The sequence below is a fragment of the Talpa occidentalis genome, unplaced genomic scaffold (assembly GCF_014898055.3).
Source record: "Talpa occidentalis isolate TD23 unplaced genomic scaffold, MPIMG_talOcc4v2.1 talOcc4.5, whole genome shotgun sequence".
NCBI lineage: Eukaryota > Metazoa > Chordata > Mammalia > Eulipotyphla > Talpidae > Talpa > Talpa occidentalis.
Window position 1 is genome coordinate 112,376,860 of NW_023604861.1, and position 25,112 is coordinate 112,401,971.

Consider the following 25,112-nt stretch of genomic DNA (forward strand, 5'->3'; position numbering starts at 1 on the left):
ACACATACTCTGTTTTCTCAAATATTTCCCATTCTTCTGTCAATTCTGTTTTTCATGGATCATTCAATGTATACTCACTGGATGACTCTTTAAACCGTCACATGTCAATCAAAGAAAAGTAAATGCTACATGAGGAAATGAACTTGCTTTATATGAAATTGGCTAGACTTTCCCTGTAAAGTTTTTTTGAATCTTTAGTTTTTAACTGCATTTTATATTTTGGCAATAGTAAGAGACAGGAAGGAACATGAGTGAGTGATAATTACCAAAGAAAATGCTCGAGACTATTGCATCAGAAAACCACTTAGGTATAAACTTAAAGTTTAATATGGAATATGCAAAGTAAAATATTGTTGCTGTAGAAACTGTTGTCCACAGACAGTGTTTCATCTGGAAAGACATTTAAAAAATAATTGTGAGATAATTTCAATGCTTCAGTACCAAAAAAGGACAGTTTGGATCAGCAATTTTTCAAAAGTTTGTGGTAAAATAATAATAAAAATGTGGATTCTGACCTCAGAAAAGCTGACTAGCATAAATGATTGCTTATATTTCTTTTGAAATTTTCATAAATTGTAGGTAAAAATATAATAGTCGAAGTAATATTTTGGTAAATTCAATACGGACATAGAATACAAACAATTTTTCCCAAAGTTCAGTTTAAAATAAACAATTCCTTGATAATTAACATAATCTGATCTGAGGTTCACTTGTCACTTATACTAATGACGACCAGTAGGGTGATGTGTCACATCTCAGATTTCAGCAAATATAAACTGAGCTTCTTGAAGACATGGAATTCATATGCTTTTTTCCTGTACTTTCAACACCTACTGCATATAGTAGTGTGTCTGGTATATAATAGTTACTCAAAAAATGTTTTTAGGATGAGAAAACCAATGCTTCTACTTTAATGTCAAAAACATTATAGTGGGGACAACCTGGAACTTTGTTCAGTAATCCCTCCTCTAAATATATGATTTCTACTTTTAAAAAATAGTGTTAACTCTTTGTTACTTTTCTAGGCAAAAATTTGGGGAAGAATCTAGGCAAAATCCTGGATTTATATGACAGTAGTCTGTGCAAAAATTTTTCTTGCTTGAGTCTAATTGAAATATCTTAAAATATTTCAACTCAGGGGCCTCCCCAGTGGCGCAGCGGTTGAGCACTGGGTTGCGAAGCTGCCCGCAGCCTCTGCAGTGCCGGTTCGATCCCCGGCTGCTCCCCGGCCACCGGAGGAGGGTCCCACATGGCGCGCAGACCTCTCCTGCCGCCCGCTGCTCCCCTCAGCAGTGTACTTCAGTCCTTCTGCCTGCTCTGCTCCCCACTCTGGCTCTGGTGAATTCTCTCACCTTCCCACGCTTCTGACTGTACCCAGTGCTTGTATAAATAATAAATAAATAAATCTTTAATAAAAAAAATATTTCAACTCAGTATGTTACCTTCAGTTTTTCTTGTAGGACATATAGTAAATAACTGTTACATATTATACGTTTTAATGTACAGTTCACTTAATGACTTTCATAATATATATCAGTCCCCTCAGGTGAATTTTTAGATTGTGCACACACAGACACATGACCACAAATACCATTGCACAAGTGCCATGCGATTTCCTTAGAATTGATTCTTACATGCGAAGATGCTTCATGCAATGATATACACACTTTCTACAACTGTTGTGAGGATTAAATTTGTCAATATTGTAAAGTCCTTAATGATGCCTGGCAGTAAAATTGCAAAAAATTTTCCTAGTATGGTTATTGTTGGTGTATTTGTTGTCTGAATCTTTCCACTAGATTTTGAGATCTTAGATGAAGTGACTGCTGCTCTTAGAAAAACAGCAGAGATCCCAGCTCTGAGTGATGTGAACAATAAGGAAATTTATTATTTTTTATTAAACAATAAAGAACCTTCATTACAGGAAGATCAGAGGGGGGTGAGTCCAGAACTGGTTATTATAGGATCTCAAGAGTATTATGAAGAACCAGAGTCTTTCCATGTGTACCACCTGCCATCCTTATTGAGTCAGTGGTCCTCATACTAGTCCCAATCAGTGCTTTCCCTGGAGTCATACTTGAATAAAGAGAAGAAAAGACCAACTCTTCAAAAGAGTCTGTATTTAAGAGCAGTGAAATCTTTTTGAAGCTCCTCGCAGATTTATCCTCACCATTCATTTGCCATGATTGAATAACTGGAATAAGACTACTTTAATTAGTTTAGATCAGTATTTTTCATTCCATTTGATCATGACACACAGTAGAAAATATATTTTATACTATGAACTAGACACCCTTCCTGCATGTACTTATATATATGTATATGTCTCTGTACAATTCAACATAATTCAAAATAAAATTTTCTCAAAAGATTACCCTTATTACCTATGATAAAGTTAAATGGAGTTTTATTTATATATAAAGTTTTTTTTAATCCTCAAACAGAAAAATTAGGAAAGATTTAATCTGATGTATAGGTGTAGGTTATTCATGAATTTTTCTAATCTGGAACATAGGAAAATAATGAGAATATATGGTACACTGTGGGGCCTATTTTTTAAAAATTTTTAATGGAGTCAACAATGAATACAATTTTTTCCCATAAATAAGTCATTGTATTGGGTAAAATAATCTTAATAATAATAATAATTGATTCAGACAACAATCATCAATAAATTCTATACTCCACAAGAAGGGATTACACAAAACCATGAATACTAGGAATTATAATTGCTAAGAACATCTCAAAAGCTGCTGAGCACAGAATATAAAAAAGATAAGACAGTGTTTCCTCAATTAAATTCTAGACTAACAAGAAAATACTATAAAGTAGAATTGCGACAGTTGATATAATTTTAGTAGGGCTTGTCCATATGACAATATTATTACATTGATGATAACTTTGCTGATTTTAATAATGAAATGATGTGTCAGGTAATGTCCTTTTCATTTGGAAATACACAATGAGGTATTTATTTGAAAAGAGACTGTAAGGAAAAGTCCCTGTATCATTCTTCTAATTTTTTTTTCTAAGTTTGAGATTATTTCAAAATTAAGTTAAGGGAGATTATTTTTCCATGGGAGGAAAAATTGTGTGCCTGGTTCTTAGGTTCATACATACTGAACACATAATATGTATGTCATGGTATTTAATACTTTTTATATGCTGTTAGATTTGGTTTGCTAATACTTTGCTGGGGATTTTTATATCAATATTTATAGGAAATATTTGTTTTGTGGTGGTCTATTTGTGTGGTTTGTAATCAGGATATTAACTTACAGAATTAACTAGAAATGTTCCCTCATTTATTTTCTGCAAGAGTTTGAGAAGAGTTGATATTAATTATTTTTTATTTAAATGTTTGATAGAACTCATCCATGAAGCTATCTAGTCCTAGACTAGTTTTTGTTGGGAGATTTTTTTGTTACTGATAGAATCTTTTGTCATAGGTTTGTTCAGATTTTATTTCTTAAGTCATTTTTGGCAGTTTGTGTTTCTGAGAAATTTGCCCATTTTTTTATTCCTTTACAGTTTATCTAGTTTAATTCATATTGAATAATAATTCATTTTTACATTATGTGAATATATTCAATTCCATTTTCTGTGAAGTTACATTTAAACCATAAAAAATAAATCTTTCATAAAATTGCCTTGCCTTGCATATCTGATTTAAAATGCAGTTATCGTAATCTATCTTGAATCTTCCTGTTGCTTCACAATCTTAACAATATTTGGTGTTTTCCATATTTTTCATTTTAATCATTCTGGTAAGAATGTTTGAAATGTTTCTCTTAATTTTTTAATTTTGATGGTTTTAATCTGTCATTAACCATTGTTGATTAAAAAATCATTATCACAGTATATGGTAGTTTGTCATTTTAGTGAGTTTTACTTATTTATATAGCCATGTTTCAAATCAAGGTTATTTTAAAATCTTATATTTTTTTAATTTAAAAATGTGGCTCAAGTCAAACCAACATTGCAGATTGAAATTAACATTTTCTCTCAATTTTATCACTATTAACACTTCTAAATCTGGTAGTTGAGCTTCTATGACTTTGACCTCATTATCTTTTTTTTCCTTTTAATTGTAAGGACAGTTTATACTAACTCCATTAAAATATTATAATTGTTGATAATTTGAAAAAAAGCTATACAGAATGACAGCGTTTCTGAAAAGTGCTCTGAAAGTTTGCAACTAAACCTGTTCGAAAGAATCAGCAATTTGCCAATAGGTGATAAGCTTCTCCTACTTTTTTTGATACTTTGCTTCAGGACTCTCCAGTTATTCTTTAACTTTTCCATCAAGCAGTGGTCAAATTGTCCATCGTTTATCAATTAATGGTATTAGTCAACAAAACACATTTCTGGCTAATTTGTGGTTTCTTCTAACATGATAATCTCAATTGTAATGTTCACTCCTCTTTAAGCATGTGTAAGACATGCTTGGTGTAGTCTATTGTTTCTTTCTTGATTTTTTTTATGCTGGTGGCAGGCATTTCAAAATTTTTGTAGATTGGATTCTTCTCTAAGTCAGTACTTCCTTTTAACCCAGGTTCTACATGTGACCACACATAAGGCAGAGAGGTGTGGTCCAGTTTGGATGTGTTAATGTTTTTCTTTAATTATGGTAAATTAGATAGTGGGAGGCATTGGTCTGGAACAGTATGCTGGCAAGACAGGCAATACTACTATCCAGACCTATAATGAAGTAAATTAACTTTATGACCCACTAATTGGTCACAATCCTCAGTTTGAAAACCACTTGTTAGAACTAGTCATTATCTGCTAGAGATAGGACCAACTTCCCAAAAGCATGTAAGACTTGAGGGTTAGACTTGGGGTAGGTGCATGCAACACAAGCAGAAGGAAAAGGGGGCTGAAAGCTTGAAGTGCCATAGGAAACCAAGATTATCTGCTACAGGAACTGCTACTCATTTAGATGTCCAAAGCATCCTTTGTTCTTCAAATTATGTAGAGTTGTTGCCTTTATTCTAATGATTCCCAAATTTATTTAGTTTTTCCTATTTGATTGTTTTGTCTTTTTCCTCAGATTTTTTTTTTTCTTACTGCTGTATCATTGCGCTTGCCTTTCCGTTGTCTTTCAGCACGATGTATCCCAGACTTTGCTCAAGGCAACACTGGACAGTGTTGTAGAAGAATGTGTCAGCTTTGTGGGAGTGGATATTAACATCTGTTCAGAAGTTTTGTTAAGGTGAGACAAGAAGTCTGTGGCTGAAGATCACAGACTCTTGAATTTAACTGGCTGTCCAGTACAAAATCGGCTAGTACAAGGAGACATGTGTGTAACGTTGTCAAGTACAGAAAATCTATGAGTTCCTACATTGCTTTAGGTAATCAGTCAGAGGAGAAGACATCATTTAAGGAAAGAATTGTAACAATTCACATTATCATTTTTAATGCTGTAAATCCAAAGTGAAGAGCATATGGTAATCATTGAGTATGTTAGTGTCACTACTAGAATTTAAATAAGGTTAACATAGAAAAGAGCTGTTTCTCACAACATGAGAGTAGATCTTTTTCACTAGTGCAGTCACTTGCATACATCTGTCAAAGTTGGCAGTAACCAAAAGATAAATTCTGAAAGTTCAAGGTATGGAAACCATATTTTTACCTAGATTCCACAAGTCACATATCAAAATCTCCATTGTAATATAATCACATCTTATATATTCTTTTTCCCCCTGCAGTTATAGAAGAGCTGTGTTTTTGTTCAGTCTTCCATATTATACAGGTCTGCTGATGTAGCGTGAAATTCTGAATCTCTGGAAAAGCCCTGTACACCTTTTGTTTTGAAAGTGATGTATAGCAGAAAAATATCCCTTATGTTTTAATGCTGCTTTGCTACCATTGCTACAAACATCCCATAATTCCCTATGTGGAATTTTATAATAGAATTAAGAGTTTCTGAAATGGTAATCTTTTAATTAATACCATGTAAACATGTAAACTACCTAATGATACAGTTTTCACATTTTTATACTAACCATAACATTCATGGATAAGTACTTTTCTATAGTTGAACTTTATATGTTAATGAAAACAGGCTGACAAAAAAAATAGGGTTGAAAAATATAACTGTAACTATTATAACTTCTTCTGTTAACTCACTTTGTTAGCTAAATAGAAATAGGCAGAATCATTACTTGATTTAGAAATAAGGGGAATGCGAATATACAGAAATAACCTGAGGACAGTTCTTTTTCTTGCACCAGTGTTTACCAATTTACCAGCATTGTTTTGGTAGCTATTTGTTTTGTCATTGTTTTACATTCTGTTGTCCTGCTCTCCTCTTGGACAACTCATTCCCATTGTTTTGTTAATTTAATTTTCCTTTTGACTAACTTAAAGAGTTAAGACAATAAGTAATTACAGTTATTTTTATGATAGAAATATTTTGCATTATCTTTTCAGATGATACCTATTCTTTCAATATTCTTTGGACTACTGTATCTGCCACATCATTCATTTTGTTTATTTTTTTAGGCATATTGCAGGACTCAATGCCAACCGGGCCAAAAGTATCATTGAATGGCGAGAGAAAAATGGGCCTTTTGTCAACAGAGAACATCTGAAGAAAGTGAAAGGTTTGGGTCCAAAATCTTTCCAACAGTGTGCTGGCTTCATCAGAATCAACCAGGATTATATTCGAACCTTTTGCAGGTGATTATTATATTATATTATTATTATATTATTATATTAGAACTTTTGGTTCTGTTATCAGCCTTCTCTCTCTTATCCATCAACTCTGCCATAAAATCCTAAAGGTTTCTTTGTTCATGCCTTCATTTAATGTGTTGAGTAACTTTGCTGAGCTCTGGGAATATAGAAGTAAACAAATCAACTAATTTTTTTCTGTTCTCATGAAGTATATTTTAATGTCTGAGACAGACAATAAATAAACGAAGTAAAAATAAAATGCATGGGAGGTGGGTGTGGTGTGGTGATACATATCTGAGGAGGTGTGAACCTGTTTACCTAATCAAATAAAATACTGTAAATCAGTTACCTCCATTAATAAAAGTATTTCAGAGTTAATAAGTATTATAAAAAATTAAACAGTGAGATGGGACACTGCCTTTAGGAATAGCACAACTTTATATGAGTTATTCACTGAAAAGTTTAGAGCCAAGTTTGAATTGTAATGAAAGAGTCAGCCACAGAGAGATGAGAAGGAAAACATTCAAGCAGAGCAAACAATAAGTGTGCCAGGTCCTAAGGCAACTTTGGTATATTCAAGAAACAAAACTAAGGTCAGTGTAACTGAATCGTAGCAAGTAGAAAGGACTGGTGGTACAAGATGAGGAGCCAAAGAAGACTTTGCAGTGGCCACTCCACTTAACAGCTGCTCCCCTAAGTGCAGTTGGGCTTCCCTATCCTCACTGAAAACTGACCAAACCATTAGTTATCATTTTAGTAGATTAGAAGCTAAATTCTTGATTTCTCATCCTTGTAGGACCAAAGCATAGGAAATTTTTTCCCTTGGCTAAATTATAATAAAAGGTTTTGGAAAGAAAATTTTTATTCTGCATAAAACTGTGGGAAAACCAAGTCCACTGGATGGTAGACTATATTATAAAGCTATTGTAACTAAACAGTTTGGTTTTGATGTAGAAATTGAACAGCATAGACTGTGAAATTGACAAAATTTAATTTATGATAAAGGTGATATTAGAGCTAGTGGGGGGAAATTGAATTGTTATACCCACATTATTCTTGGATACATTGTTTGTGCAGGAGTACATTCTTCAGAAATTCTTTTCAGAGAGGTTATCTTAAATTGTACTTAAGTCCTACATGTCTGAAAATGGTTTTACTATACCCTCCTATTTGGATACTAGTTTAGCTTGGTGTGTATGATTATAGATTCAAATTCACTTTCTCTCAGAACTTTTCACATATTGTTCCACTGTTTACTGGCCCTTGCTGTTTGCCAATGAGAAATATTGATGCCAGTCTGACTCTAGTTCCTGTCAAAGTAACTTATTTTTCCCCCTTGATTTTTAAAAATCTTATTCTAAAGTTTCCCCATTTATATTTATTGTGTCAAATATGAAACTTTTCCCATTCATCCTATTTTCCATTTGGTAGGTTCTTTTAATTTCTGAACTTATGTTTTCCTTAATTTTGAGAAATCATCTTTTCTTTCTCCTTCTCTTCTTTACTTAATTTATTTACCCCCAGTTTTCTCTGGCCTTTCCTAGAACACCAATTACAGACTGAATCAGGAATGTTTTTGATTTTAAGTAACAGAAAAACTTAACAATGTTTAAACAAATAAGTGGCGATTTCTATGAAGCAAATTGTACAAATCTGACTGCTGTTTTTGTATGGCAGAGAAATAAGTACATTTTACATTAAATATTCTTTTTTTCCCTGCCCATCCTTCCCTCTTCTCCACCTTGTCCCCGTTTTAAATGCTTACAGTAATCAGCAAACTGCATCTGCAGGCAAAATTCAGGAAGTTGGTGTGACATCTTCAACAGGTGTTGAGGTTGCAAATGAAAAGCAGGGCAAGAAGAAAGGCAAAACAGCAGTGAATGTTGTACTGAAGCCAAATCCTTTGGACCAAACTTGTATTCACCCGGAATCATACGGCATAGCAATGAGGTAAGTCTGATGCCCGTGCAAGCTTCCCCATGCCCAGGGAGAGTTCTCTACAGCAAATGACCTTCCTTTTGGCATAACGGAAACTTTAAAAATATGTCCATGTTTAACATGACAACATTTTTCAGAAGTTTTGCTTTACTGAGTTATGTGGCACATTATTTTATTTCAGTGAGGAACAAAACCATTATTCCTGGAGCAGTGTCAAACTAATAAACCCTGATACTAATGTTAAAGTTTGTATGATGGAAATTGCTTGGCATGCTTCTGTTTGTTTTGGAAATTAACAAAACACAATTGACTCACACCTGGCTTAAATCTTGTACTTATCTAAAGATAAAGTCCTTTTGAAAGTAAACAGCCAACTCTCAGATTTCTTAAGAAATATTGTACTGGATGGTTATTATAGAGTTTAAGAAATGAAGTACTTTTAATTAGCATACATTATAACACAGAATGATATGGGATGCGAGGTGGTTTGTATACAAGAGAAATTTAATGGGGTCTCCCCAGCGGCGCAGCAGTTGAGCGCTGGGTTGTGAAGCTGCCTGCAGCCAGCGCCAGTTCAATCCCCAGCCACTGGGCGAGGGTCCCACATGGCGCGCAGACCTCTCCTGCTGCGCCCGCTGCTCCCCTCAGCAGTGTACTTCGTCAGTCTGCCTGTTCTGCTCTCCGCTCTGGCTCTGGTGAATTCTCTCACCCTCCCGCATTTCTGACTGTACCCAGTGCTTATATAAATAAATAAATAAATAAACAAACAAACAAACAAATAAATAAATAAATAAATCTTTGTAAAAAAAGAGAAAATTTAATGTAAGGCATTAACAAAAAACTTTAATACCACATTTGACTAGTTCAAAAATTTTTATTTCGTTTCCAAGTAGTGAGTTGCTACATAAGTAAATATTTTAAGAGTTTTTCATGAGGCAAATGACAGTGAATGTAGAAATAGTGACTTTTTAAACTTTTTGAAATGATTTCTATTTGATTATTTTATAAATGTAATTATTTTTCTTAAAATCTTTTAATTGTAAGGACAGAACATTATAAAGAACTTGGAAAATGAAAAAAAGGTTAAAAATCATATTCTGTCAACATCAAAACAATGGTACCTCTTTCTTCCCTACATTTTGTTATGAAAAAATTTAAACATACAAAAAAGTTGAATTAAAAATTTTACAATGAGTTGTAAAATTACTCACACCTACATTTTATCATTAACATTTTGCTGTCTTCCTATTTATCTATCCTTGTATTTATCCATAAATCTGCCTTATTTTTTGATGTATTTCAAAGAAAGTTAAAGATATTAATATACTTTTAATACTTCATCATGTACTTTTAATACATCGTTTACTAGAATTCCATCTTAATGTTTTTTTCTTTTAATGTATATTTCACATGCAATTAAATTTTAAGTGTCTATTAGCTATGTTTGAGCAAATAAAAACCTATGTCTGTATGACCCAAGCCCCTGTCAAGTTGACAAAACCACTTTGCCATTGCCCTGAAACATTGTCTTTATAGCTCTCTCCAGTCAATTCTAGAACCACTTATTTAGTTTTATTTCTTAACAGACTAGTTTGACTTTTCTAGAACTTCATATAAATTACAACATATAGTTTTACTCTTTTGTGTAACATTTCTTTCAGCATGTTTAGATATTTTTACCTATTTGTAAAGAGAATAAACAGCTTGTTCTTTTTATTACTGAGTAACATTCTATTATATAACACTATCAGTTTATTCTCCTTAATGAAGGAATTGTGCCTATTTCCAATTGTCTATTATGAGTAAATCTAAATATTAGTATACAATTTGCTGTTGTTTTCATTTATCTTTGGAAAATATTTCAGAGAGGAACTGTTAGGTGATAAGGTAATAAATGTTTAAACTATAAAATAGGGTGTTTTTTTTTTAGAAACTTCTAGATTTTATTCACTATTGTACCTTTTCATACTCTTATTTGCAAGAGTTCTATTGCTTCACATCTGCCATCAGATGGTGTTAGTCTTCTGTTTCAGCCTTTCTAGTGTGTAATTAGTACTATATCTCTTTGTGGTTTTACTTTGTTTTTCAGATGACATTGAACACTTTCTCTTGATCATTAACACTTTGTACATCTTCTTTTGTGAACTGTCTAGTCATATCATTTAACTATTTTCTAATTGAGTTGTTTGCTTTTTAATTATTCAACTTTGTTTTATGGGAATTGTTTTATCATATTCTGGATACTAGTCCTTTATAAAATATATGTTTCACAAATATTTTGTCATACTTTCTGGCTTACCTCTTTATTTTCTTAGTGCTATCTTTTGATTAGCAGAAGCTTTAAGTTTTTAAGTTTAATTTATCAATTTTTTTTTTGTAGTTATTGCTTTTCAATTCCTGAGAAACTTTTGCTTGCCTGAATTCATAAATGTATTCAGTGTTTGGGGTCTTTGTTCCTAAAAATTTTAGGGTTTTAAATTTTACACTTTGGGCTTTCTGGGCTTGTTTTTCCATATGTGTTTTGAATAAAGGCCTAGATTCATTTTCTTTTACCATAGACACAGTTATTCCACCACCTTGTTTTGAAAAACAGCAGCCTTACCATTACTTTTGGTGGCTTGGTTGAAAATCAAATGACTGTGTAGGTGTTGGTCTATTCTTGACTCTTATTCTGCTTCATTGATGTGTCAATACCATACTGTCTGATTGCTGTGGCTGTATGCTAAGTTTTGAAGTCAGATATCACAATCCTCCAACTTTGCTCTTTTAAAAACTTGTTCTTAATAGTTTCAGTATTTGCATTTTTCTATAAATTTTAGCAACAGCTCATCATTTTTCCATTGGGAAAAAGTGGGTGAGATTATGATTGGGATTGCATTAGGTTTGCAGGTAATTTAGGGACATTTGATGTCTTTGTAATATTTTTTGAGTTTTTTAACCATGAACTTATATCTATTCAGTTTTATTTCTCTCAGCATTGTTTTTCAGTTTTCATTTTACATGTTGTAAAGATGTTTTATTAAATGTATTTTATGCTTTTTGATACTACAGTAAATGAAGTTTCAAAAATTTGTTGATAATATATACAATTGATTTTTTATAGTAGCCTTGTGTTTACATTTACTAGTTCTAGTAGGTATTTGTAGATAAATCTTTAAGTTTTCCTATAGAAACAATTACATTATCAGCAAATGGATAAAAGCCTTACTCTTTTTCTTTTTTTTTTTTATAATTTTCATGCTTTTCTTTTTCTTGCCTGTTGCAATGGCCTGAACCTTTCATACTGTGTTGAATAGGAGAGATGACATTGGTTATTCTTGTCCTGTTCTGAATCTTAACATATTATTCTCATTTTTTTAACATTAAAATGAACATGGTCTCATATCACAGTAATTGCATTTTTAGTACTTGTTTGAAAGGTGCATCTATGCATGTGGATTTACAGACTTCTTGCCCAATTCTAACATCTCTGTAGGTATTAAATTAGCACTTTGTTATATTGTGCTTTTTAAATGTACATTTTTATTTCTATAATGTAGTTCTAATATAGTTTATTAATTTTTTGATACATTTTCTAGTATAAACACTTTATTTTTGCTTCTGCATATCCCTCTTTTTGAAAGAGTAGATAATATTCTATCAAGTAATTGAGCTATAATTTAGTAAGAGTAGTACAGATACTGGTCCTTTATGATGAGTTCCTAGAAGTGGGGTTACTCTGCCAAAAGGTTTAAAAGTTTATATAGCTCTTGATATGCATTGCCAAGTAACATACTGAATATAATGCCACCAGCAATGTTCAAGACTGAGAAATCTTGAATTTCTCCTGTCAGACAACACTTCTGCCAATTTTCACGTGAGCCAATTTCTGCATATGGTTCATAAAAACCCTGTGACTTCACCCCTTTTTATGCTTCCTTTGGGAGTAACTTTGTGTATCAGAAGCAGGATACTTGTAGACTATTTCATGGGAAATTTCTTAAATATGAAGTGACCACATTTGGTATCTCTTCATTTTAGGAGAGGAATAGGGTACAGGGTAGGAGTAGCATTTTCATCCCACATAAATGTGCCCACCTCTGCTAGATGTTTTTAAGTAAAAGAGAGTGAGGGGGCCTCCCCGGTGGTGCAGCAGGTTGAGCGCTGTGCTGTGAAGCTGTCTACAGCCTCTGCAGCACAGGTTGTATTCCCGGCCAGCCAGGGAGATACCCACATGGTGCGGCAGACCTCTCCTGCCTCGCCCCCTACTCCCCTCTTCAGTGTTTTAGGTTGTCTGCCTGTTCTGTTTCCCGCTCTGTCTCTGGTGAATTCTCTCACCCTCCCGCATCTCTGGCCTGTACCCCATTCTTGTATAAATAAATCTTTAAAAAAAAATAAAAATATAAAAGAGAGTGAGGACTAATGCAAAATCTTTAAGAATGTCATTTAAGAAAAATGCAGTAAAAGGATCAATACTACAGAAGAGATGATGGGAACATGAGGTGAGGAAACCTACTGTTGGCTATAGACAGATTTTTCTTGGCAGTGCTTTGAAGCCATTCTGTTCTAAGTCCCTTTTTCCTTGTTTCAGAGTCTTCTCATGTTCATCTAATTGCTTCACTTCTTAATTCACTGATATTCCCTTTCCTTATATTGTCTACCTTTACTCATTCTGTCCCATCTTTCCCTAAACTGTCCTTCCACCTCTTAGTTCTATTTTTCTCCCCACCCTCATTCCTCACAGGTTACTGCTGAGAACTCTTGACCTTGACCTTTCTCTAGCTCCGTGTCATTGTTGCCTCACTTCTAAAAGGTGTGGGGGGGGGGGGGGGGGGTTAGAGGATAGTGGGAAATGGCATCTAAATGAATAAGATCGTTTAGCTTTTAAATTTTATGACTATCCCTTTTATTTTTATTGTCTTCACCACTTACTCTTTCTATTTTAGCCCATAGACTTTGTATTGCTGTAGTCTTTTCCATTCTCTAAAAGCTACAAGCAACAACCACCTTTTATCTTACTTCCTCCTAGAACTTTTATCCATTGCTCTTTCTTTACATTGCCAAACCTCTTAGAAGAAGTTATCTGCTTTTCAAGTATGTTATAGATGGTTCTATCCTTACCACTCTTCTGAACCAATGGCATCTTTCATCCTTCCTTACAGAATACCACATTTAACACCAACTTCTTTAACCACCAACATTTTCCTATGACTTGTTTTCATATTCTAGCTTCCCTGGTTTTTCTTGCTCCTGTAGACCTCTATATGTCAATATTGAAATTTTTGACCTTAGCCACCTTTTATTATTCATTATGCTGCCTTGCATGATCGCATCCTGCACATGACTGGCTTTATCTCACACCTCTCCACTGATAATTACAAGCTACCATCTCTAGTCCAGGGTTTTCTCCTAAGCTCTAGCTTTCCTTTTCCATTTGCTTCCAAGAGATTTCCTCATAAATATTTTAGCAACTCAAACTGAAACTTGATTCCTTGTTTCTCCCTCTTTTTATAGCTCCCTCTCTTTTTCTCCCATGAGCCCTCTCACCAACTCTACACAAAAACAAGACAGACATAGAAACAAAAAGACTTGGTCTCCTCTGTTGTCCCAGAAGGAATGGTTAATGGCACTACTGTGTTTCCATTAACTAAAGTGTGAGGCCACAACTGACAGAATCATTCATTCATTTATTAAACAAATACCTTCTGAGTGCCTGCGCTGTTCTGCAATCTTGGACTATATCAAAGACCTCTGCTCTCAAGGAAGCAGACAGTTTATAACCAGCATAATAAATGAATTGTATAGTATGATAAATGTGATGAGAATTGTGGAAAAGAGAAAAAGCAGAGTAATGGGGATCAGAGTTACCAGGGTTGTGGGTCAGGGCTTGAAAACATAAATAGTGTATTTAGGCTAGATCTCATTGACAGGTAACATTTGAGCAATGTCTTGATGGAAGAGTTTGCCATGTAGATATCTGGGGAAGAGCATTCCAGGAAGAGGGACCAGAAAGAGTGAGCAGGCCCTGAATGTTCAAGGAATAGCAAGGAAGCCAGTGTTGTGAGAATAGAGTGAGCAACAAACAGGAAAATAGGAGATCAGGTCAAAATTGCTTGGGAGGGGCCTCCCCGGTGGCGCAGCGGTTGAGCGCTGGGTTGCGAAGCTGCCCGCAGCCTCTGTGGCGCCGGTTCGATCCCCGGCTGCTCCCCGGCCACCGGAGGAGGGTCCCACATGGCGAGCAGACCTCTCCTGCCGCCCGCTGCTCCCCTCAGCAGTGTACTTCGGTCCTTCTGCCTGCTCTGCTCCCTGCTCTGGCTCTGGTGAATTCTCTCACCCTCCCGCGCTTCTGACTGTACCCAGTGCATGTATAAACAAAAAACAAACAAACAAACAAATAAATAATAAATAAAAACATGCCTCTATAAAAAAAATAAAAAAAAAAAGTTTAAAAAAAAAATTGCTTGGGAGGCTATTATAGAGAAAGACTTGGCCTTAATTCTGAGTGAAAGCCATAACAGGATTTTGAACAAAAGAGTGACATACACTGATTCACATATTAATATGATTGGATTATCTGCTTTGTTGAAATAGACTAAGATGCTGTAGTAGATACAGGAACACCAGTTAGATTAGTTGCAGTAATCCAGTTGAAAGATAATGATGACTAGGATCAAGATGAGAGCAGAAGCTTGGTGAGAAGTGGTCAGATTCTGAGTTTATTTTAGAAGTAGAGTCAGTACCATTTGCTGACAGATTTGATGAAGGTTATGAAAGAGTACTATGGATATGATTGGCAAAAATAATTGTAATGGAGATGGGTGGGGAAGGGAGAAGTTGAAGAACTCAACAGTGATCACTGCTCCTTGTAATCTAGTTTCAGAGTTTTAAGGACTTGCATAAGCACTTAACTTATCTCCTCCAGATTCATGCATCCAACTGCTAACTGGGCATCTCAAACCTAATAAGTCTTCTAAAACTGAACTCTGAAACTTTCCCCAAAATTTTGCTGTACCCATGGTCTTCCTCATCTAAGAAGATGCCAATTCATTCATTCAGTTTCTCAGTGCAAAAAACTTGAAATCTTTCTTGACCTTCTTAAATACCTCTCTAGAAATGAGCTCTTTCTTCTGTGAATAACTTTATACTTCACAGAGGGCATATTCTAATTTTTCACCTCTATTATGGTTATGAGTTTTATCCTCCCTACTTTGGTAATCTCCTTGAGGGCATGAATTACCTATTCAATTTTAAATTCTTATTTTTTTTCAATTTTAAATTCTTTATATTTGATTTTTTTACTCTGTGAAATTTGTTGCTTATACTTTATTCATCACTTAGAATGTGCAAAGCACAATGGTACGGAGCACATAGAACTGCAATCAGAGATCAGGGATCTTAAGGCATGACCAGTCTTTAAAAAAAATCAAGAAAAAGAACAGTAGATTATTTTTTTTTTAAGATTTATTTATTTATTTATTTATACAAGCACTGGGTACAGTCAGAAGTGCAGGAAGGTGAGAGAATTCACCAGAACCAGAGTGGGGAGCAGAACAGGCAGACTGATGAAATACACTGCTGAGGGGAGCAGTGGGCACGGCAGGAGAGATCTGTCGTGCCATGTGGGACCCTCGCTGGCAGGCAGAGATCGAACCGGTGCTGCAGAGGCTGCAGGCAGCTTCGCAGCCCAGCGCTTAACCGCTGTAGTGGGGCCCACCAGGGGAGGCCCCCAGTAGATTATTTTTATTAATTAAAAAACTTTTGCCGGGGACCTCATTACTGCTCTTTATCCCCACATATTTATAATAGATTTGGTTGATCAATAATAAAGTAAGACACAGTAGAATATTGTGGTTAAAGTAAAACTGTGAGCCTCTCCAATTGTCCTTGGCTCTGCAAAATAAGTACTATTTCTGTGGCATTTCATACCACATTTGTTAGACTAGTGGCAATTAAACTTAAAATTAGTTTATAACTGTATACTGTAAACTCCAGTAGGGTAGGGACAATATAAATCTGGCTTAACATTCTACCCCAGCACCTAACACATGCTGATGTGACAATATTTTTCTAATGAAAGAATAGTGTTAGAAAACGAAGAGCATCAAAAAGGAAACTCCTCAGAAAATGACAGTTTTACAGCAAATTGAAATGTGTGGCTTTACTGCAGTCCACATATTTTTTCTGTGATCTAAACTGCCTGAGGTCAGTGCATTTGTGTAAGCAAAACTGTTGATAGAACATTTCTGCCATTGCCTATCCCACATGTTGAGTAAGTGCTTCTTTCAAAATCCCTTGAGGATTGAAGGGATTTAAGGACCTCTCCAAATTGAATCGCATCACTTTACAGAGTTTTGTGTCCAGACCCCAAGTCTAGCTAGATTTTATTGACTGGAAAACAGAGACAGACCATGAAAGAAGATTACTTACCATTTTCTGTCATCATCCAGAAATTGTCACAATGTTCCCGTGTGTGAGTGATTTCACTGTGTTTAATATTGTGGGCCTTAAGGAAAATTGCTGCTATATTATGAGGAGAATAAAGCCCAGAAATAGTCTATTTAGGTGTTGCCATTCCTCCATGTCTCCTGTTTTTGTTCTACCATTTTGGTTGATCAAGAAGCCAAAGGCAAGTAACCAAATTTCCCTTTTTTCTTGAATAAGGTGCCAGAAGATAGTGCTTTGTGTTACAGATCATGCTGATTTGTAAATGTTACCCTGAGACCTGGCATTCTCCCAATGAATCTGCTGCATTAAGAATTTGACTTACTCTGGATGGTCAAGCTTGAACATTGTTGGTTCTAGATTTAACTTCAGAAATGCTACACAATTTAATGTGAAGTCTGTCACTCAACACTCATTTTTATAAAGCATTAGCTAATAATTAGCTGTTATTTCTATTTTGATCATTAGGGAGAAATTTTAAAAGACTAGTTTCTACAAATGGTGAATAGCCTATGCAGGAATATGTCATGCAGTGCCACTCTAGTGTATGACATAAATGTATATGAAGAAATGATTTGTATCATTATCTTCAGTGTAATATTATTATTGGTTATTTCCTTTATTACTATTAATGTGACTTTTCCTGACCCTTACAGTCAATATTGAAAAGTTTATTTGCAGAGAATAAATAGCCATAATTTAGAATTCAGGTCTGGAAAATGAGTAATCATATAACCTGACAAAATATTTTTGTGGGGGAGAATATCTTCTGTACAAAAGCTGAGCAGTGTTTATTCTTAATTTACTAAAAACTCATGTGGGGTTTTTAAGATCAAAAAATTAGTCAAAGGGTACAAACTTCCAGTTATAAAATGAATAGGTTCTGGAGATCTAATATAGACTATGATGAATAGCACTAGTACTTCTATCTCATGTGAGTACTTCAAAGTGGCTGAGTAGATCTTAAATGTTCTCACTACACACAGAGGGAAAAGAGAGAGAGAGAGAGAGAGAGAGAGAGAGAGAAATGATAATTATGTAACCTGGTGGAGGGATAATCATTCTATGGTCATTTAAGTGTATCAAAGCAACACATTGTTTGCCTTAAGTTTATTTAGTGTTATATATCAATTATATCTTTTTTTTAAAGATTTATTTATTTATGCATACAAGAACTGGGGTACAGGCCAGAGGTGCAGGGGGTGAGAGGATTCACCAGAGACATAATAAGACTGAGGGGAAAAAAACAATGAAACAAAAGTAAAATTAACCCAACAGATACACAAGGATTCTGTGATGAGATAAAAAGCATCCTGCTAAAAGCAATCTGGTGCTCAGCAATGGGGAGGCCCTTTAGAGGCTCTCTGGCATGGAGCTAAAATAAATCAAGCCAGGTAGTGACTATAGCCCATACTGAAAACCTTTTGTGGGTAAGCACACCTCAGTGTTTCTTTCTCATTCTTGTCCAAGAATTTAATACTTCTAAACTCTTTTTAGAATTGCTTTCAGAAGTTTTGTCATATTTTCCCAACCTTAGTTTGCCACCCAGCAAGGAAAGAAATCTGGCTAATAAGCAGTCGTGAGGCAGGAGTTTAAATTGTTTTTGTTTTAAAAGGAAAAAAAAAAAATTACCAGCAGCAAATCAGTGACATTCACAGACTTGGTATTCATAGTTTCAACTGTGCGCAACCCAGAAAGTCCATAACTTGTGGTGATTTGTAATCTTTCTGAGGGTAAGCCACTGAACATATTTGAATATGTCTAGCACACCTCCCCACATCTAAAACTCACCACAGTGTTATCCTGCATTGGTATGCCAACTGACTTCTGCAATGATAAAAACATGTTTCTTTGTGGGAAACTTGCCTGAAATGAAATTCAACTACAAATACTGTAAAATAAATGAAGATTAGGTAAACAGACCTAAGTAATTATTTGCAAATTTGAAAGATATTAAATTTTTCTGGGTTTGCCTCACAAGAGTTGGCAGCATTGGACATGAACATGAATCATTGCTAGTTTTCCATAAGTGATGCCGTAGGATGTGTGTCAATTAGTTTTCTCACATTATGTTCTTCTAATGGAGCTATGATTAGACAATATGAGATTGCCTTTTCATAAAGATACATAGCATCAGAAATGAGAGGTCAAACCGAGAGGATAAAGATTACTTAAAGTGATTTTTGTTTTTCTTTTCTTTTTTTTTTTTCTTGTTAGTAGTTAAAATCCAAACATCTTACTATAATTATCAGAGTCCTCACAAAGGAGAAAAATGATGAAAGAGAATTTCTACCCACTTGAGAATCAGATAATCAGGCTGGGGGTGTTTAGGAACTTATTGCCATATCTAATGTCTTAAACACTGTCCCAATACACACCCCACATAGAGTTTTAGGAAAGGCCAGTAGAGGGAATTAGAAAGTTTAACTGTGAGCTGGTGCCTAGCTTTCCACTGAATCAGTTTGGAGGCAGTGCTGAGTTAGACTGCTGGGGTTCAGGACATAGTTATTTGACCTGAGAAAGTTATTTTACCTTCCTGTACCTCAGTTTCATTTACTGTGTGATCCAGATATAATTTGGGGCTTTTAACATTGTAAATTAATTTTGACACCGGGTCTTGGGACTGTAGAAAACTGACTTCTCTCCCATATTTCTGGAACAACCTATAATGCCCAGCGAGGGAGGACAGAGCAGGAGTTACTGGCCAATCATAAGGTTATGCTTGCTACTCTCTCACGGGTCTCCAATCTATTTGTCCTTCTCCCTTTCTCTTCAGGTTTAGATCTCTCGTCTGGAGCCTGAAACTCAGTAGACTATCGATTTAGTCTCCCATTATCGCCCTCCTCCACTTCCTGTCCCCAGTCTTGCTATGGATTTTAATCTCAGCCTGTCTTCTGTGTCTGTGTGACCATAAACAAATTGCTTTGACCTCAATTGCCCAGTCTTTACATGGAATAAAAATGTCTCTGCCCATTCAGAGGACAACCAGGGGATTTATGGAACTGACAGCTATTAAGACACTTTCCATTTTATTTAGAGGAAGATTCCCTACTTCCCTCATCTCAAGGAGGACATTTGTAGTAAAAAGACTGTTTCCCAAGGAAAGTTCTTTATACTAATACATGGGCTTTATCCCATAGTAGTGCCAGAGCTCTTTAATTTTAGCTTTGCCATCACTAGCCTATATGTTTTTGAGTACTACTTTTTTATTTGCCCTCCTCTTTCAGATTCACAGGCACTAATCCACGTTATGGCTTTACAGCCAGTAAATTAAATTATATGAATTCTAAACAGTGTTTTTGAGCTGTAGAGAGTCTGCAGCCTTTGAAACCACTAACTTAATTTTGGCCAACTCTTACTCAGTAACTCAAAAAGAGCCAAACTTTTTCCTTTTGAATTTGGTTTGAAAAATAATAATAAATTGTTCCCAGGCCATAGCCCTCGTTGCCAAATTTTATCTGGCATCTCAATCTGCTGTCTGCATAGAAAATCCCCCAAAGAAAGGGTAAGGAGTGCTAATGAAGATGTGACATCAGACAACTTTTACCTTAGCTATATCCTCTGGTCTCAGTTGGGTAACCTCGGACGAGGTACTTACCCACAATAAAGTTTTGAAAAAATTAAATGAAGTGCTCTTTATTGAGCACCTTCTATGTATCTGCATGTAAAATCCTACCTGTGAAGGAGCAGATATAACTGGAAGTCTGTCTGAATTATATTGTCACTACTTAAAATTAGACTGTAAGCTCTTGAAGGTACATGCTCTATTTTCATCTTTCATAGTCTTTTTCCCTAGTGAATATACATTGAATATGCTTTTTAAATTATTTTTAATTGGCCCTCAGGTTTTGTCACATTTCTTTGAAGAACTGAATAGAAAATTTTTTTTTATTATTTTAAGGTATTATGTATGTATCAGTGTATATCTGTGTATGATCAAACCAAGTAATACTGGGTTGTTGGTTTTTTCTCTAATTTCTTTTATGTGGGGAAAGGGAAATTGTTTTTTAAAAAGTGACAAAAAAACCTTTGGGTTTTTAAATTTATTTCTAAGGCAATTCATAAAACAATTTTAGAAATCATCAAAGCAATAACAACATTTATAATAGCAAATTATAGCAATATTTCAATACAGTATATCTTTCCATTTTTACATATTCATGCGCATTTAGATGTAGATGTACATACATTTGTTCTTACAATTTATATTATGTACAAAGCAAGTGGTGCTGAAATAGGATAAACTGCACAAAAAAAGTAATACTTCTTACCCTTTATAGCATATCTTAACTGGTAACTTTTTTAAACAAAATTAATGCTTTATACTAAATTATTAAAGTAAAATAAAGCAGCTTTCTAAGGATATGTTCTGTTACATACAGCAGGCCTCAAGTAGTTTCTGTGCATGTATAACAGATTTTTGAAACCAAGAAAATAAGCATTTACTAAATTCTTGAGAAGGCAGAAGAAGCAGGTAATAGTATGATGCTTATAAACTAAAGCAAACCATAGTTCTTAGTCTACGACAGCATGTCCCTTTTGAATTCTTGTGGGTTTTTTTCCTGCTATTCATAGATACTACAATGTGTTCAGATACAGATATTCCACAGACATTCCAAATGGTACCAAGCAGTGATGCTAAAAATGCCCCCCACCACCCAGCTGACTCTTGACCATTTAAAACTATACTCCCAGACTCAATTCCTTTTCTGAAAGGTTTACTTTTTTTAAGTTTATCTGCAATGTGTAAGTTTTCAAAAACCAGTTACCTGTAAGTTTTTATGAAAAAATTACTATAACTTCCTGTGATTGATTATATGCTAAGAAAAACCGTTTAAATATTATCTTTACTGGTTGCCTTCTAGCTTCTGCAATACAGTAGGTGATTCTCTGGGCCATTCCATATACCCATTCTACCTGAATTTCCATTACTTGTGAATTTGGCACCAGCAAAGATTTTTAAGGATCAGTTTGAGAGATTAGAAGTTTGAAAAGATTCTCTGATGATCATTATTCACTGCTAAGTAGCCAGTTGCAATTCAGATTGCTGCCCATTTGATTTGACTGCTGAAGTAGCAGATGTGGTAAAGCCAGCACACTCTGGATAAGCTCAGCACAGTATGCTCAATTCCATGCTCACCTATATAAATTCAGCTCCCAGTAGGTGGTATAAAAGGAGTGGCACGTTTTTCTCCTTTGTCACATGGAGTTTCTTGTCACTCTTTAATATTAAGAGCAGTAGATTTTAAAGTCCATATAGTATCTGTGGATTTCAGTGTAACAAATTATTACAGAACTTTCATTTGTGTTCCACCACTTAATCTAGAGTCACAGTTAAGAAGTCGAGGTTTTCTTTTAGAATATAAGCTCTCTTTTTAAATCATGTGTTATTTAGTTACTTTATTACACATTCTAACCTGCTTTGTCTATACTAATTTCTAAAATGACTGTGCTCTTCCACTTAATGTTTTGTTTATTCATGTCATTACTCTTAAACTGAGTGAAACTAATATATAAAAATAAACAAGAACAAAGATCTCTTTTAAAAGTGTTGATTGAGAGCGGAGAGACAACTGGAGGTACTTTGTCCTTGTAGCATGGTTCTTTGTGGAGTTACAAATCTGTATGTTTGGTCCACAAAGCACATGCCACTATTAAGTTGTTTTTAAAGTGAGGGAGTTGCATCACCATGGTTCTGTGCTGGTTCTTCTGTGCTTCTGGGGTATCATGTTGCTGTAATGTAATAAACTGAGTCCTGGGCTCTGAAATTTTTTTCTCCAGCCTGGCATCTTTACATAAAGCTGAATAGCTATGTCTGAAGTGTTAGGAACCTTGAGAATGTCTTATTCTTCAGGAAAAATTTTACAAAGACTTTTCTTATTCTTTGAAGGGAACCGTCTTGCATTTGTAACAAGTTTTTATTAAAAATATCAGCAATTTTAAGTTACATAGCATTCTGTTTGAAAAATAAGCATCATCTCTGCAGCAAAGTCTGTATTTTAACTTTGTGCAGATGTGTGCTAAAAGAACATGATGTGCTTATTTGTTGCATTTATGCTACTTTCTTACTTTAAGTAAGATGGATGAAATTACATATTAAATAAAAACAGCAGCTCAGACAGCAGTCCTTAGCAAACCAAAAAGCCTTCCAGAGACAGTAGAGAAAATACGACTATGACTTTAAGATTTTTAATAGAATCATCCTCTTAAAGGGATGTATATAATAATTTCTTTATGGGATTTATCAGTGTTAACTGTCTAATGTTTAAAATTAATCTGCCATTAAATTGTGTTGGTGAAATATCACTAAACCTATTGTTTTATATTTTAATGAAATAGAGCACTTTAATTTTGACATAACTGCAGTCATCAACAGACAGACAGATGTGTAAAGCACAAAACTCCAGGTACTAAGAATATTATGTGTCACCTTGGGCACATTATTAACCTCCATGAATCTCAATTTTCCTTTTCTGTATGATATAATAACATCTATCAAGCACTCACTTAATGCCTAACACGTATTTATCAGCACAGGTTAACTTAGATTGTATGTTCCAGGCTTTAAAGAGTACATTATATTTTTATATGGTACTTTTGAGCCAGAAAACACTTTGTATAGGCTATTACTTTTCACTACTAAAATTCTAATGTAAAAACTTTGTATTAGAGATTACTTATCATACTCAATACTAGACTGAAAGCTCACAGTTTATAAAATAGATATTTCTTAGGATATTTAAAAGACATGTATTTATTGAGTGGCTTCTGAGGGTGAAACATTGTTTTCTATACTTTACAGTTAAATATATTTGAAATCCACTAAATCAGAGCTCAGTCTGCATGCTATATATAGTCCCCCTCTCCTTCTGTTTATTATTTTCCTTTTTCTGCAACCTGGTTATAACTTTAGAAAGTTTTTGAAATTAAAAAAGCATTTGACTTTGTTCAATATGGGTTGATCAATATGAACCATTAGCTAGGAGCACAAGTTGGTGCTTTTTTTTTTTTATCGATTTCAGTTACCAGTGCCTTCAGGCTTATGTGTGTAAAAATGAAAATGATATATGAAACATGAAACATGCACCCAGGTTAAGCAGAGCAATTTTCTTCTTACATTTGCAACCACTATAAGCAGAATTTTCTTTATATGGAAGTGACTTCGGTAGCAGTTATTTACACACACACACACACACACACACACACACACACACACGATAAGACTCCAAGTAGCCTCCTGAGCCAGTATTTTTATTATTGAAAAAGAGGCTTGTGCAGTGCTTTGGGGAAGTTCCTTCTATTTAATTACTTTCATTAATTATAAAATGCTATTCAAGATTATAGATTCATAGTCTATAAATATACCTCTTCAAAAAAATTTTTTTTTTCATTTTAACAGTTGATTGTAAGTCAGAATATTGGGGGTTTGAAAGATGTTCTGCTAAACATCCAGTTGCAAACCAATGAAGCCAAAAGGGTGAATACCAGGGAGGCCCAATACCAGGGAGGCCTGCTCAGCAGGGCATGTGTTATTTAGAAAGCTGTGTAAGGAAGTTGACTGTGGGCAGAAGTTGTCTATGTGTCATCTCCCTGTCAGTCAGAGCTCCAGCAGCTGCTCCGTGTCACCAGGGCCCTTATGTGCTACTGCTCATCCATCAGCACCAACAGATAGCGACTGCCTCTCTGGTGGGCTGGGAAGTCACAGGCACAGACTCCAAGTTTTCATCTCACTAGTCACCAGTTAGGGTAGAAACTCATTTCCAAAGATGGAGGCCAAGCCGCTACTCCTTGGAATTTCATTCAACCACTAGCCAAAATATATTCTCAACAGAATTGGTTGAATATTGGGAAATCTATTTTTGGCCAAAAATATGGCTGTGGAAATGTAGGACACCCTAGTTAAATGAGAGATGAGAATGCTTTCTTCACCAAATACCATATTATCAGTACTGCATCATCACTGAAGACGCCTATTCTGGTGGACACAACAATACAAAAAAGTCTGGAAGTGGCAAGCATTCCTTTTGTGATGATGCAGCAACCTGCCAAATGGAATACATCCCAACTCTGAT

The 25,112-nt window shown here is 34.8% G+C and overlaps 1 protein-coding gene across 2 annotated transcripts in view; it reads left to right on the forward strand.

Annotated features, from left to right (window-relative positions):
* Positions 1-25,112, forward strand: part of LOC119259348 (S1 RNA-binding domain-containing protein 1) — a 170,136-nt gene that overhangs the window by 139,170 nt on the left and 5,854 nt on the right. For both annotated transcript variants that reach the window (XM_037528130.2, XM_037528129.2), the window contains 3 exons: positions 5,109-5,215; positions 6,508-6,684; positions 8,449-8,631. In XM_037528130.2, coding sequence (XP_037384027.1) covers positions 5,109-5,215; positions 6,508-6,684; positions 8,449-8,631 — 467 coding nt within the window. The remainder of the gene's footprint in view (positions 1-5,108; positions 5,216-6,507; positions 6,685-8,448; positions 8,632-25,112) is intronic.